This window comes from Platalea leucorodia (genome assembly GCF_965183815.1).
Source record: "Platalea leucorodia genome assembly, chromosome: 2".
NCBI lineage: Eukaryota > Metazoa > Chordata > Aves > Pelecaniformes > Threskiornithidae > Platalea > Platalea leucorodia.
In genome coordinates this window covers 14783429-14799790 of record NC_138824.1, presented here as the reverse complement: position 1 = coordinate 14799790, position 16362 = coordinate 14783429, and the positions used below count along the sequence as shown (strand labels likewise).

General features: G+C 40.7%; 1 protein-coding gene across 1 annotated transcript in view; it reads left to right on the top strand.

Annotated features, from left to right (window-relative positions):
- The window catches only part of PGR (progesterone receptor), a gene marked incomplete at both ends in the record, with an annotated part of 38190 nt that extends 32557 nt beyond the window's left edge, over positions 1 to 5633 (top strand). The window contains 2 exons of the mRNA XM_082330953.1: positions 2995 to 3152; positions 5478 to 5633. Of these exons, the coding sequence (XP_082187079.1) occupies positions 2995 to 3152; positions 5478 to 5633 (314 nt within the window). The remainder of the gene's footprint in view (positions 1 to 2994; positions 3153 to 5477) is intronic.
- Between the last annotated feature and the right edge of the window lie 10729 nt (positions 5634 to 16362).

Genomic DNA, 16362 nt, shown 5'->3' with positions numbered 1-16362 from the left:
AATATGTAACATGCTGTGTCGTAGTAGTGCCCCAAAAGTTCTAAATAGGGCTCCATCTTGCAGAGGCCACATACATCTAGGAACTAAGACTATGAGTAGTTCAGAAAGACTATGATTTAAGAAAGTAGAGCTATGCCAAAAAAGAGACAAATAAGCATATAGCAAGTTCAGTTCTAGCTCTAACACTTTCCAGACTTTTGATTTAGAGGAATTGCAAAATCTTGTTGCATAAGATTTTGGCTGGGTTCTTGCCACTGAATAAAAGCATCCGCATTCTTTACATATGTTCAGGGGGAAGGAGTGTTTGAGCTACCTGTGTTTAAATTGCATTTGTGCATGTAAGACATTGTAATTCTTCACTCAAATAAATAGCTTAGTGAAACTTCTTGTGATTAGATGGGAATGCGACTGTGCTTTTGAAGAGTTCTGGGGAACAGGCCATGCGTTGCTGGAACAGATCTTTTAACTTAATTCACAAGGGGAATGTAAGGACTTAACTGCTGTTTTAGAGACGTAAGTCAAAGAAAGCGTCCACCTAACTCTAAATTCCATCAGAATGTCACTTTGCATACATACTTCACAGGTGTCTGCAATTCTGCTGTTAGACATACCCAGAACCATCCAGGCTTTGAAAATTAAGCTATTCTTTTTTCCATGACATAACTTTTCCCCACTGTGAGTATTCCTGCCTGTATTACTCCTAAGCACATCGCATTCTCCACAAAACAGAACTCTTCCATTCAGACCCTCGACACAGATGTGACAGGCACACTTTCAGATACCTCCTGTGTCTGTCTGGACTTGAGAGGCTGTATTGAGTCAAACCAAAGGTCCACCTCGTCCAGCATTTCATCTCCATCGGCTGCCAAAAGAAATCGAACATGGTGTCCCTAAAAGCTGCACTGTTATTAGATATGATGTTATAAATGCACTTTCTGTGGAAGCAGTCACAATTTCTATTCTCTATTTTTATTTTTGTTTGAATTCCATTTTAGTTAGGAGTCAGACCTTGACTTCCATAGCCATCTCAGTGTTTAGCCACTTGTCTTTAAAGTAAGCTTGCTACTTTCTATATGTGTGTCTCCCTCCTTCCCCCAGACATTCACTTGTCTGAGGAGGCACAGAGCAAGAGACATCCTTGGCAAACTGGATCAGTTCCTCTCTTGGGCAGCCTCCTACAAAATAGGAAACTTCTTGTTAACTCAAACAGAGTAGAGATTGGATCTTCTGCTTTGTTATCTCTCTCTGGGCTGGAGGTGAGGGATGCTTAATTTTAATGTTTGCCTGAAGTGTCTCCTTCCCCCTTACCTTCTTCTGAGGAACCAGACATGGCTTAGCCAGCTGACTTCAGGACAGGGTTTATGACTCCCAAATGGAGAGCAGTGCTGCTCTCGGTGCAGGGTTTGCTACCTAATTCTCTTTCAGGGAATGGGTTTAGGTCCGACCCCTGTGCAGCTGTCTGCTTTTTAGGTGGCTTCTGTTTTAAGAATTCCATTCTTGGGTATCTAACAATACAGTGCATTGTACAGAGAGTCAGCACACACATATATTTATGTTTTAATTCCGGAAAGTGACAAATCACCTGGAAGTTAGGTGTTACAGTGTTGAATAAGTCAATGTCATTATGAACCAAGCTTCAATTTTTTTTTGAGAGAGATGCAAATGAAATCTGTTGTGGCCCAGTACTAGTCATGGTCTGATGATACCTGATTGAAGATGTACTAGATACCTAGATAACTAGCATGCGATTTATTTAACTATATGAGCTAGTCCCCATGACATTCTTTTAGAGTCCATGGAGAAAAATAAGCATCTCTACAGCATAATTCCTCTCTTTCTAAAGCTACTTCTAAAACAGTGAACATGCTTTATGCCCAAGACTTGCCTGATTTTTCCCACTAAAACTACAGCAAGCTGTGGTAGCTAGCCCAGAAGGAGATGCCTATACTGTAAAATATTTAAAGTTTGGTGAGGTGAATCCTTCTCCTCATGCTTGCTGTCAGAATACGAAATGTTAAATGTGATATTGCAGTGTGAAGTGTCATTGGCAAGAGAGAAAGGGGAAGAAATTTAACAGCTCTTTCAAAAACTGTATGTTTGAAACAAGACCATGTTTTAATGTATGATTATTATAGCAAAGCAAGGATTTAGATTCGATTGCCAGATGGGAATATTTTTTCAAGTTTCATTTCTTCAAGTTTTTAATTTCTTAGATGCCTTTGACAACATAAATTGTAAAACTTGTGTATTCCACTGCCATATCAAGGAAAGCAGAATCTAGAGCTTATGCCTGCTTCCTTACAGTGCTACCAACACTTACCATCAGTGATCAAATATGGTCTTATCGCTAGCAGTCACTAACAGGTTCATTTCTCAATGTTCTCTCCCTGTCCTCATTTTGGTCCTCACAGCTGACCATTAAGAGAAGAGTGAGTTCAACCATTTGCTCCCTGCTAATTTCTCTAAAAGCTGTTCACATTTAAGACTCTGATAGTGCAGCTATTCTGTTAAGTGAAAGAGGTCCAAACAGGAGGCCTGACCCCTGGGTGCTTTGCAGTCTACACTACTTAAGAGTTGTTAGTTCATTCCTTGACTCCATTTTGAAGCACTCCAGCTAGATCTCTTTACCATAAATCTGCTATGAAGGGGGCTGACCCTCAGCAGTGTAAGCATGAGCCAGTCCATAACATCTTTCCTCAAGGACAGGAGTGGTTCTTTTGGCCATCTTCTTTTCAGCAGACAGGTGTAGCTGAAGCTTAAGGCTATTAAGCTTCTAGACATCAGCAATTAGCACAATTGACTAATTGTTGCTGGTATATGCTTTTAACTAATTGTATCACTGTTTCTGGAGTAACTGTTGAACGGGAAGAAGTACCTGGTATATAATAACGAATTGCACTGCACAGCGTGAAATACTATAAATTGTTCCTATACTTTAAATTTCTCTCATTGCCTTCAGAATAAATTGCAACACAAGTGTTACTGTCTTTTTAGTTCCTTTGGAAGGTCTAAGAAGTCAAAGCCAGTTTGATGAGATGAGAACGAGTTACATTAGAGAACTGGTGAAGGCAATTGGTTTGCGCCAGAAAGGTGTTGTGGCCAACTCACAACGTTTCTATCAACTTACAAAGCTGATGGATTCCATGCATGATGTAAGTCTGCTTGTTAATGTATTTTGCTTTTTATGTGAGAAGGAACTAGTATTTCTTCAAAGTAATTTTATGGAAAGTGGCTAGTCGACATTTCTAAACAACAAAAGAAAACCCCCTGCATTTTTGCTTTAGTGTGTGTATTTGTGTGAATAGATAGCTATATATTCAGCATCAATATATATTGTGTATATATATTATATGGTATACAAGATTTAAGTATTTGAGAAACATGCATTTGAATGCTGCCATTTTGTTTCATTATTTCTGTAATGTAACCAGTACAGTTACGGTTTTTGGTAGGGGGCGGCGTGTTTGTGCGTGTGTGTGTGTATACATGTTCATGAAAATATTTAAATAATGCAAAGAATAGGCAAGTCAAGTTGCAAAGTCAGGCTAGTAAGAATTAGAGAAAGACAACCAGGATTGGTTTTGCAACCTTAATTCAGCTACTTCTATGTGTATATTCCATGCCATTTTTTCAGTATCTGTCTATATTTGGGAACTGAGTAATCTCTGAGAACTCTAGTGGTGATATTATAGAGATTCGTAAGTGTCTTAAAGATGCAGCTGAATCCTTTCCACATCTCTGAGAATCCAGCATATATCCTGTTGGCTGAACATCCATTAAAACTGAGGAATGACATTTCATATAAACCTTTGCCTATGTGAATCTTGTTTTGTAACGGCTTGTGCATCTCTGCAAGAGAGGCAAAAAGCAGAGGTACAGGGCCGTATCTGATGGTTTTAGCAAGCGCTGGGGAAGTGGCACTAAGATAGTTTAGGAAGAGTGCTCTTGAGTTCAGTGCTGGTCGTGAGGAGCTCGCAGGGAGTTCAGGGAAGGATGGGGTCTTTGCATGTTTGTATTCTTCTGCACTCAGCAAATCTGCATTTTATTTTAATTGTTCATGAATAAATTCATTTATTCATCTAAAACCTTTCATTGTCACTAATTCCCCCTTCTGATGGGAGGAAAAAAGAAACCCTTTGAGGATCCCATTTATGGGAGTTAAGAGAGGTAACAATATTGATTATGATGTGGTTCACCAGGTGGTCTGGAGTCCTGATCCACTGCACAAGCCTCTCCCTCAGCTTCTGCTATCCACAGAACTCGCACGCACCATTTAGTTATTACATCATCTCAGATACCAGCAAAAGGAGAACGAGACAAGTACGACAAGCATCCTCACAGGTGAAGGCAGACAACAGAAAATTCTGAAGGGAGGATATGGAGCTTAACTTTAAGTATTTACTGGTGGTCAGACTGCAGTTGTCACTTGGCACTGTCAGTGGTAAACCCTTCCCTGGAGTTCAGTCAGTCACCTTTTACTTGCAAAACCGAGTCCTGGCCAGTACGCTACGCACGGTAGCCCTGTGCTCAAGGAACCTGTTTGGATCAGTCTTGCTTGGGATAAAAGGTCTTCCTGCCTTACCTGTAGTAATAATTTGCAATCTGAGTGTAACAGCATCCAGAGGAAAACTCTTTTGAGTGCTGGGCTGTAGAATCAATCTCTTAATTTCAAGTACTTGAAGTAAAACAGCCTTAGTGGAAGTGAGTGAGTGAGTCTTGCTGCAAAATAGCCAGCAAAGTGATGGTTAGGGTAGTGTTTGGTCCATAGAGTATCTTTGTTCAAGTCTCTATTTCAGCTCAGGCTGATAAAGTGATGGGAGATACAAGAAAGAGATAATCACACTGCGTGTTGTTAAAGCCTAGAGTAGCAGAAATAGTATGATATTTGGTAACATAAATGTCACAAGTCTTAAAGAAAAACTTCTATAAAATTGGAACTTCTCAGAGAAGGTAGAAGAGGTGAAATAGTCACATATATTGAGCAGTGTCTTTCAAGGGGTGAGGACCTGTGGAGTTTAATGTTTGTGGCGTACCCAGATATGTTCATAATCAGAACCATGGAAAAGCTCACAAGCAAATAGTCAATGCTGTCTCTCGGAGCAGTGTTTGAATAGCATACAGTAAACAAGGCATGGAGACACGCGTTGAACGTGAGGATAAAATGAAAGATCGAATACTTGTTTAGTAATTGCCATTGTTCATGGTGCCTGCCATGAGGGAGGATGATAACACTTTATAATATTAGTGAGGCACTGTTTTTATATGGCATACCATTTAGCTATATTTATGACTTTTTGCCATGGGAGGATATTTTAATAGGAAATGACAAGTATCCACGTTATTGATTCAAGGAATGACAGAGGAAGGTAGATAATGATGTCAGCCGATGGATGTATGAGATAAGTGATTGACAGCATGTTTATCTGGCTGCATTACTGTTAGCCTGATCTATCATGTTTGTATTTTATTAAATCCAGCTAGTGAAACAGCTCCATCTCTTCTGTCTGAACACATTTCTCCAGTCCCGTGCACTGAGTGTTGAATTCCCCGAGATGATGTCAGAGGTGATCGCTGCCCAGCTACCCAAGATTCTGGCAGGGATGGTGAAACCTCTTCTCTTTCACAAAAAGTGAAATGTCTTTTCTCTTATCATAGAGATGATTTCTGGGTCATTTTTTGTTTGTTTATTTTGGTCAAGATTTTGCAATGTCAGGACTTCAGTATATTTGTCATACTTACCCTGCCTACTGCTTTATACTTGTAACATACACAAGCCATTTAAGCTTGATGTACATATTGTGAGTTCCTGATTCCTTAACTGCAAAAATCACAAGTCATAAGAAATGTTTTGTAAACTTGGCTAGGTTGCTTTTTAGATATGCATAAGAATGACAATGAATAGAGTTTTCAGATTTCAAGAACAGTTATCTTATACATTTTTCTTACATACTACACGCTCTCAAATTTCTGATATGACATGGTGTAAACTTTTTACTTTAGTACATTGTGTGCATGGGTACATATGGGCATGTGCATAGTACAAGATTCTGGAGGAATTATAATAAATATTGTCCACATTTTCTCACGGATATTTCACTTTTTGTTAACTAATCTGCCTCACAGAAATATCCTTTCAAAGCCAGCTGTCCAGGATTAAGTAGTTGTCACTGCAATACCTTCATGAGTATCTTATCTCAAGTGCTAGCCACAAAATATACATTCATATTCTTGCCTGTGCTAATACTGCATTGAAACTCTGAGTTCAGTGTACTCAACTCTGCTGCACCATTCAGTGCAGCTCTCCTTCAAAAATTGGAAAGCTTAGGAAAATTTCAGTGTATATTACACCAGAAGTAATGGGTATGCAAACCCACTCCGCTTTGGTTTGTGTTATTTTCCTTAAAAGTTCAGCACTTACTAAAGCTAACTCACTTAGCTATAATCTTAAATTCATCAACTTCAAAATTCTGTATTTCAGAAGCTTTAAATAGAGATGTTTTCACTGACTACAACTCTTAATAATCTTAATGTTTTGAATTCCAATGCTGAATACTCGAACAGCCATTAACATCAAATTATAGAGAGATTAAATGCAAAAAGAAATGGAAAATATGACTACAAACATTTCGATACGCATCAGACTCATTTCAGTACTATTTAGTGGAGCTACATATTTTATGTTTTAAAGGCATGCCATTATAATTGGGGTAACTGTGAAAGAAGATTTGGACTAAATTAGCTTTATACATTCAAGAAGAATGTCATATTTTACCATGGAAATGAAATATTTGACTGAAAAATTATAATGCAGTGGTGTTTGTTCCTTTGATATGGATATGAAGCAACTCATGCATTTAAGGCAGTAAATTGTTGATATATTCAAACCACAGAGAAACGGATAAAGCCCAAGAAGAATTTATGAGTCTGTTTAAGTAGATGATACTAAAAATAGAAATGAAATAGATGATACTAAAAATGATACTCAAATTCTCTAACAGTGTAGGATATGGTGAGTCTCACTTGGGTAATTGCTGGCCATACGCTTGTGCTCTTCCCCATTACATGTTGGATGCATCCATCGCGTGACAGTGTACTGTTGATGGTGTGTAAGTTGGTCTGTATCCTTGTCACGTGAACAAAGGCTCACTGGACGTAAGTTCAGTACCCCGATTAAATCAAGGTGCCCCTCTTTAAAAGTATAAATGATGTTACTTGTTCACAAAAATTACATCCTGATTCTTGAAAAAAATGTGGACAACTAACAACTAAAGATCTAAAGATAGATCTAAAGGTATCCTTAGTATTTACAGTTCCCTAAAGCCCATCAAGAAGAAGCTACATTACGACTGGGGATGAAAACGTTTTTGAGATTCCCACATAGTAGTACAAAACCCACTAGAGCTGGTGCAAAGATGCAGCCCTGGAAAAAATGGTATAAGCAGACTTTTGTGTTAGTTGACTAGGTTCGTCATTTCTAACTGCCCAGAGACAAGCAATTTCTTTCATATTCAAAACAGTTCTGACTTTAAACTGTGGTCCTTAAAGAAATTATGTTTTAATAAATAACACAAAATTCTTTATTTCTACATATTGAAGTTTTGTTTTCTTTATTTTTCTTTGTATTTGCATTCAGTAGTTGTGGAGCTTAGTAAAAAAGTCCATTTCAACCATTCCAGTTTTGTGTAACAACATTTTCATGCATTCTTTGGGAATTTCAGCATTGCCACATGATTTCCGTTGAATAAACAGGCTGTCTATGTTACTGTTTAGATTAAACTGTTAACAGAAACTTCCCACACTATAAAAATTATTCCTTGACACCCTAATTCTGAAATTGGAAAACGGAGCAGGCAGTATGCTTGCCTTAGGAATGCCCCGGGTCAGCCTTCATCTGCCTTTTACTCAATCCCTAAAATTTGTTCCAAGTGGCTGCCGTGTCACCGTGTCCCATAAATATGGCAGATTAGTCTGAAATGCTCTCTATTTGTCTCAAAGGCATAATGAAAAAGGAAGAATAGATTTCTTTTGGGAATAGATAACAAAGATTAAAAACATTTTCAAATTGTATTTCTTTTAAAGATCTCTAACCCACAGAAAAAAATTCCCAGAACTTCACGGTCATGATAAATGCACTACATAAGACAGAACAAGTTTGGCTAAATGTGGCTGCTGTATGAATTTGAAAGTCCTGTATTTGTTACTTAACTGTCTGAAGTTAGAAAAAACTGTTTTAATTTGAGACCTTCCAGCTTTGAGCCCAGTTTGTAAAATTGCCTTTAGTCTCCATTTTGATCCCATCATTTGCTCCGGGTTTCACAGACACCATGAACAGTGATCAAAACACAAGGGTGCTTCTTTCCCTAGAGAAATCGCATGCACCGTGACTTTTCAACACTGCGGCAATGTCCAGAGAGCCATCAGCAAACTAGTCTTTGTCTTTGACTTTTTTAGAGAGTACAAGGCTTTTTAGTTGTCTGCATTTCTCTGCGTTAATATTTGTTTAAAGATTAAGGTGGCTTTTGACCTGAGCTTTACAAATAGGTCTAAATAAAACCTCTTGTAGTGCTTCTCAATATACTGAACAAGGCATAGCAATGTTATCTTGCATTTTGCATACTAGAAATAAGAGGTTTTGGCAGATGGACTTTTTTGTTTTCTGACATTCATGATGTGCCTGATTACGTTTGAAAGGTATGAGACCTGTTGTACTAATCAGAAAGCTTGCCATCTTCTGCACATTGCAGACATAACTTTTTGTCTGAGCTATCGCTAAAAGTTCTTCATCTTTTACACTAAAAAATGCAAGCTGTGCCTGAAGCTAAGCCTCTCCTGTTCTGTACAGTTTAGGTATTGTGAAGCTAAGCCTCTCCTATTCTGTACAGTTCAGGTATTTTTGACCCAAGGCCTTTAGCGTTGCCTTCTGCTGGTACTTCAGTGAAGCAAACAAACAAAACCATGAAGTCAACCATTTCCTTGGAGGTCTGCTGTAGTTGTTCAGCCCTGTAGAGGCATCACATTGACAGTTTTTAAAGGCTGTTTTGGAGGCTGAAGTGCCTGCCTGGCTGGTTTGGAGAGCTGTGACAATGCAGTGCAGAGAAGAGGAGACCTCCGGCCCCGGCCAGCTGTCCTGCTCTTTCACACCAAGTTGCTTCACAGTTGTACCTGCTGTGCTCAAAGAAATACGAAAGGTCAAACACTTGGCTCGTGTTTTGCGAGATCTTAGCTGGATCAACAGTTTTGACCAGCCTTTAGGGAAAGGGGAATGTGGGTTCATTAACACCTAGTCCGTGACGGAGGGAAATGTAGTCTGAGAAACTTTCAATCGATTTCATGGCGCTTTGGAATGGTTTAGTTGTATCTGTGCATAATAAACTGAAGCTTAGGTATTTTTGAACTCCAGCTGTTCCTTCAGCTGTACTGCAGTTATGTTTTCTTGTGTTACATCTACGGTGGAGAAGCTGAGAGTTCAGTTTGTGTTTTCTGACCAGTCAATGCTTCGTTAGTACCTTAGTTCTTTTTTTTATTTTGAAGTACAGTAATACGTCTCTCTCAATTATCGTTATTGGGAAGGTGGGCCGCTTTCCTGTGTTCCTATCTAAACCCAAATATTTATGTCAGTTATCAGTGACATATGGGTAGCATGAACAGTAATATCTATAGGGCTCCTTCCTTCCCATGCTCTCCTACCTGCACAAACTTCAGGCTGGTTTATACCCAGAGCAGGAGAGGATGGGGCTTCGTTCCGCCCATGCAGCAGTGCAACTCCAAGTACCCGTTTCTTGCCTGCCGCGCCGTTTGTGGCACGCTGACCTTTCTTTCCTTCCGATAAGTCAGCTCGCAGTCCCAGAGCCAATATCCAGAGCCCTCCCAACTTTCCATGGCTCAAAAGCCTGTGTGCACACTGCCAGGCTGGACTGTCAGCGTTGCCGGATTTATTGGTTTGTACTGCTTTGTGTCATGATGACCTGACTTGAACAGAGGGTTTGTTTTTAATTTAGTTCTCTTTTCCCCCTTGGAAGATGAAAAGGAAGAAAAAAAAAAAAAAGTCATATTTTAGGTGTTTTTTATCTTAAAATTTGTGAGGGTTTTTTGTTCAATGAATGCTATTAATTTATTAGATTGACGTTATTTGCATGCAGAATGGTACTGTAGCTTTTCAGATGCTTGGCCAGAAACATGCAGTAAAATTTAGCTGGCCGTTTACCTTAAAGAGAAAATAACTCTCAGAAAATAACCCTTCAGTGCTGTTGGAACTAATGTAGCAGTTGCATAACTGCAAGTGCATGAGCAGTGCTGCTCCCTTCATGTATTTTTTTGCTCACGTTTAGGCATTTTTTTCCTGGGTTGGGCCCAGAGTGGTCCGTACAAGGTATTTACAGAATATAAAGGATATCAAGGAGTGGTGAGCTTTCATTAAATTCTAGTTTATCGTTTAAAACTGGTAATGTTTCAGTTTCTTGCCAGTGTGAGGTGTGCTTATTGTAGAAATACCATCCCAAGTCATAGATCATGTTTTCGTGACTATGAAAACTAAATTACCCTTTCACCTCTACAGGTACAATAGTTCCACCAATTCAGCATTCGGGCATATCAGCGAGGAAGTTCTCACAGTGTCATTTAAATAGTCTCACTCTATTGCATTTTCCCACAGCTCAATTTAAATATCCACCCAGCCAGTTTAGAACTAAAATCTCTTTTTGCTATGGTGAGGAAGAAGAAATACATCATTTACAGGAATCCAGGGCTCTGCATCAGTGAACTCCACAACTCTGTACTTTCAGACAATGGGCTAGATTGGATGAAAAGCATCTAGTGGGCATAATAAACATCTTTGCCATCAAGTCAGAAATAACTGGGCAGACCAGTACAGAGGCCTTGGTGTTATACAGGTGAGACTTTTCTGAGCATCACCGTAAGTTGCTCATTCCATCTTGGATGTAGTTTTCACATATGCCTATTTTTCATATAACAGATAAAAACAAAAAGTAATGCTTTTACACATCATACCATGTATTGTTGGTTTATGTCCAGTCTGAGACTCTAATCTGTAATACCTCCAGTTGAGAACAATGTTCTCACCATAGCGCTGTTCAAAATAGCTGATTTATTGCAGCAGGTCCATTGAGGCTATATAGAGCACGACTAAGGAAAGCACCAGACATATAGATGGCAGCGTGCATTCAGAAAGACGTGTAAATGCTCTTACTTAGAGTACTTGAAAAAGAAACACCCAGCCATCTGCAATCACTATGCAGTTTTAAAAGTATTTTGTTTCAAAGGAATATACAATTGTATTATATAGTGCCTGAATAAGGCTGATCGTATACTAAAATTTAATAGGATCTCTAATGAGTTTCCAAAAAAAGGAAGCTCCAAGGAGTCTTACATAATCTTTGAAAACCATAAATCCATAAACTTTATGAATTCCCCAAAATGGACAAATCTGTTTAAAAGGCAGTTGATTGCAGCTATTACCAAACGTATCTAAATGTAAAGTGAAAGCCATCACTACAAATAAGAATGTTTCACACCGTACTTCTTCTGACAGCTAAGGAGCACCGAGCATGTATAGCTGAAATAGTTTAAGATTACACGTATGCAGGCACACCTAGGGAAACGCGCAGACGCTGGTATTCTAGCAGCCCTGCCTCCAACTCAAGCCAGCGTGTGTGTGTGTGAGGACAGCTTAGTCTATGTCCTTTGTATAAATGCATTTATAAAACTATCATCATAATTCACTTCATGCATCATCATCAATCAAAAAGCACTTTGAGTGGAATGAGTTTTCACCTGTAGCTCAGAAGAAGTTAGGATCGCAACTTAAACGTTCAGTGAAGGAGCTGACACGTCCGACTGGTGGGTGGCAGTCTGTCGCAAGTAGGAACCTCCCTTTTGCTGGAAGTATTTGGAGATGTTGTATCTGAAACACAGCGTTGCCCTTTCAAAATAGTGACAAAGACTTCAGTAGAGCAATGAATATGTTCCCAACCATTTTCCCAGATCCCAGCCACATTTGTAACAGTAAAATGTGGATTTTGCTGTTCCACGTAAGCATATTCTACTATAGACAAAGTACAACACACTTGCTAGAAATGATGCGCTATGAAATAGCAGCAATGTGACAGCAGAATCTGATAATGTTTCCCGTTACTTGAAATGCCCAAGGAGTCGGGGTGTGGTGGCCGTGGGCTGGGCTCTGTCATGACGCCGTTACGCACAACGGACGAGAGTATCATCTTTTGGGACTGTCAGCACCACGCACCAAGGGTTGGCCAGCTGAGGGAGTCAAGGCTTTTCACTTAAGAATTTAATTGGAAGTTTTGTATCCCAAAGCTCAGCTTGCAATATAGTCCTATGGAGCCCTGGCCAATTCACTTCTTACACTAGTTTTACACAAAAGTGTCGGCATTGGGTTTGCTGTTACGTGCAGTTTACAGTGATGGCTGCAGCCAGCTTACATTCTACTGGGAGACAGAAACCTCTGTCCTTTCTCAGGCTTTGTAATACAGGTCGTGTCTGCGCACAAAGCAAGGTTATAAACATCTGACATTAAAAAAACTCAACAAGCCTCTGAAATTCTGAAAAAATTACTTTAGGAAGATTTTAATTTAAAGTATCCTTAAAGCCTTCCCTGAAAACAGCGATTAATTTTAAGAAATACTACATGATAGAGAAAAGCACAACCTAAGGGTTAAAAGCCAGGCTGGGGCTCTCGCAGTACACCATCTCTTGCAGTTTCTGAATTCCACACAAACTTTACATCCCAGTTCCGTATTTGTAAAATGTTTATTCTCCCCTCCCTCCCCTGCCCTCAACACACTTTCTTTCCCAAGGATTACTTGGATGTGTAATGCACGAGCACTTTGTAGAGGCTTTGTAATCCTCGATGGAAAATTCTGTAGAAAGCCAAATAATCCTTACCTTTGAGACACATTTGGACTGATGTTAGTATTTCTCTGTAACATTCAAGATCATGATGGAAATAATTTACGGTTTGTTACTATTGGTTTTATTTTTTTAAAAAAGAGACTTGTATAAGATTTCTGTATTTTCTGGTGAAGAGGAACTTGCATCTCTATATTTGTACAGCTGAAATAATAGCTTTCAAGTATTTTTGTAAAGGTGTTGTCTAGCTACAGTGTGTCATGTCCAATAAATTGGAGATGTGCTTACTTTGTAGTGGTGTGAGAAGTGTTTAAGTAAGTCTTCAGTTACCACTAGATGGAAAGTAAAGCTACAAAACAGCACCGTGCTGTAACTGGACGTGGATCCGCCGGTGCCAGTGCCAGGCTGGTGGAGCCGCTTGTGCTTGCGGGCCTGCGGAGCAGCAGCCGGGAGGCTCATTCACTTCGATTTCTTTGGCAGCTCCAGGTTAGAGGCAACACACACTGCTTATTTACTGAATTGAAACCCATATGGGGAGGGCAGCCGTATTTTCCATTTTGTTTGCAATTCAAGCTCTCTACAAGGCTCAAAGAATGGGAGACAACCATCTTTTTTTTTTTTTTTTTTACTTATGTGGAAGGTACTGTCGAGCTGCTAGTGTATAAAACCAGAAAAGTTACATTCCTGATCTTCTGGCATAAATACACACAAAGGAAAAATTTATGCAAAAGTATGAGCTGCACTGCGGTAGGTGGATGCACAGCAGCCCTCGCTACAGGTGCTGATGTGGGAGCAGAGGCCGTGGCACTCCACTGCCTCTCTGTATGGGGAAAAACACGTCTGAGTACAGATGCAACTGAGTACAGATACAACTAGTACAGCAACCTACACATTGGGTAATGATTTATTTATATATATATTTTATAGCCAGGTCTTGAGAGTAGATTGTCCCTAGCCAGTACCGAGGCCGTCCGTGAGCTCGCTGCAGTGTCCGTATCGAGAACGGGAGCTCTCCACCGCCAAAAGCGGACGCTGCCGGGTCTGCCTCCCGAGGCGTGAGACGCAGAGCACTGCAGGGTGCTGTCCCCCTCCCGCTCTCCCGGCACGGCGAGCGGGCTCGTCCCCTGTTGCCAGTGCACAGAGGAGTCGCTGACTTGGCCTGGTGCAACCTTTTCTTGGCTGCACCGAGGGAACATCACCGCTGGCTTTTGAGGAACTGACTCCAGCGCTCAGGCGATCCTTTCCTCGTCCTTAACACGTCCCGCTTCCCGCCCCGCTGCCTTCATTGGGCAAGGAGCGGGACTCGCACCCCGGCGAGGGGCAGGGGTGCCAGGCAGAACGGCCGGGCGGCGCGATGTGGTCTCCTTCCACGGCAGACACCAACTCTGTCCCCTCTCGTTTTAGGGGAGCACTGGTAATTTGGGTTTGGATGTCACCCCTTGCTAAGGATGCACTGTAATGTTAATCATAGATAATGTGCATAAATTATATCTAATATCTAAACATAGATAATGTTAATCATAGATAATGTGATAATAAAAGCATTAACCAAGCCAACAACGAGGACACTTTTCCACATTATTTCCACAGACTGCAGTACCTCTTGAAAGTGATGTTTCAGTTTCATTTCTGAGTGCCCCCGTTCTTGTGAACCGCTCTCTTAGACATTATCAGTGCTCCATGTGCACCTCATGAACAGTTTGACAGGGCTGGGATTTACCGCCTAGATGATTTTTTCCAAATTAATTAGGTTTTAAAACATTCCACGCAGTATTAAACAATAGTGGAAGGCATTTGGTCAATACAAAAATATACATGGATTTCTTTAAAGTGGAAGTCCTATTACCAGCTGGCACACAGAAGAAAGTAATCTCAAACAGTTTTTGAGACACTGAAGAACTACAAGGTGTCAAAGTTTAAGACTCTGCTCCAACTCTGCATTCAGTTGAGGACACCCGCACTGGTACTTTTATTTAGTCCCCAGTTATTTAGTTATGCAATGCTGTTCCTCTCGATTGCGTGGGATGACTTTGCATATATACGCTATGTCCAAATTCAGCCTGAATGCATACCTCTATTGCTCAAAAATGGTTTTGGGTTTTGTTTTTTTAGCAGACATGGTAATGGAAGGGTATAAAGGCTAAAATAATGTTACTCTTTACTTGAAATGAGATGTTTAAGCCCTTTGGGGTAGAAGCCTTTGCTTTAACCTTTGGCTAATAACAGCCTGCCTAAACAAGATGTTTTTTTCCTCGTAACATCTCAGAGTCCGTAATCATACAGATGCTACGGAGACAGACTCATCTCTGCACAGCGCAGGTGATCTTCCCCTTAACATGCTAACGAGTTCATGCGATGATAACCACCCGCCGCTCGCGGGGCAGACAGCCCTGCTATTCTGTGCTATCATCTAAGGGAAGGAACGGAGCGGGTCAGAGATCCTGCCAGGCAGCGATTCGGATGAAGCCCTCATTTCCTTTCGCATGTGGCAATAACGAAGATGCTGCGGTGCTGGAGAAGGCACCAAACCGAGCCGAGGCTGAGGCGGTGCTACGGGACGTCCGCTGTCCTCAATCACCCGCCGCGCTGCGATTTTGTGTTACGACTGTTTTACTCAAATGTGTGATGCATCCTACAAGGCAAGGCTGGCATGAACGAACTCCTTGGAAATTCTGAAAAGCAAAAAGAGCTGCGTTTGTTCCTGCTGCACTGAGATGAGCTGTCTATGAGAGAGGCACACAAATAAAACACCGTGATAAAGAAACACCCTTTCTTGATTTTCCCTCTGGATAAAAACTATCCAGCAAAGCGAATTGCATTAGCTAAAAAACCGCAACAATATTCACCTGAGTTTCTCATGCAGATGCACTTAGAGATACCTGGACATTTGACTTCCCAGTTCATTTAGTCATTAAATGTTTCAAGGGATCATGTAAATACAGCTGAGGAAAAATTATTAAGGAAAGGCTTCAGCATTGGCAGAACCCAAACCTCTTTGTACAACTCGGTTCTGCATTGCTCCGAAGGGAAAATGAATTGTGCCTTGTCTGAACTAGAGGGGGTAGGGAGGGCGGAGAGAGGGGCCCGTTCCAAAACAAAACGGTGTCACAGATCACAGCTGGAAGCTGGGCGAAACACTCGTGTGGCGTTCACGGCGGGTTTCTCAGGGAAGGGTCTGGGGAGATGATGCCTTCTACTGAGCCTGCAGCAGAGGAGGCAGGAGGTTGTACTGAATGACCCTTTTTCCCATCCAAGGCAGGCACAATTTGTCATAATTACAGAAAAGAAACAGTATTTTTCAGGACCAAACATAAGCATCCCTCAACCAACAGCAACAGCAGGAAATAAAATGACTATTTAAGCTGTGGCTTTATGTAATATTTGTATCACCACTGCCCAACATCATAATTTACTTGCACCTAAATCTCTCTGAGGTCTTCTATCTACCTGCTCCCTTCAGATGTCCATGCAGGGTGC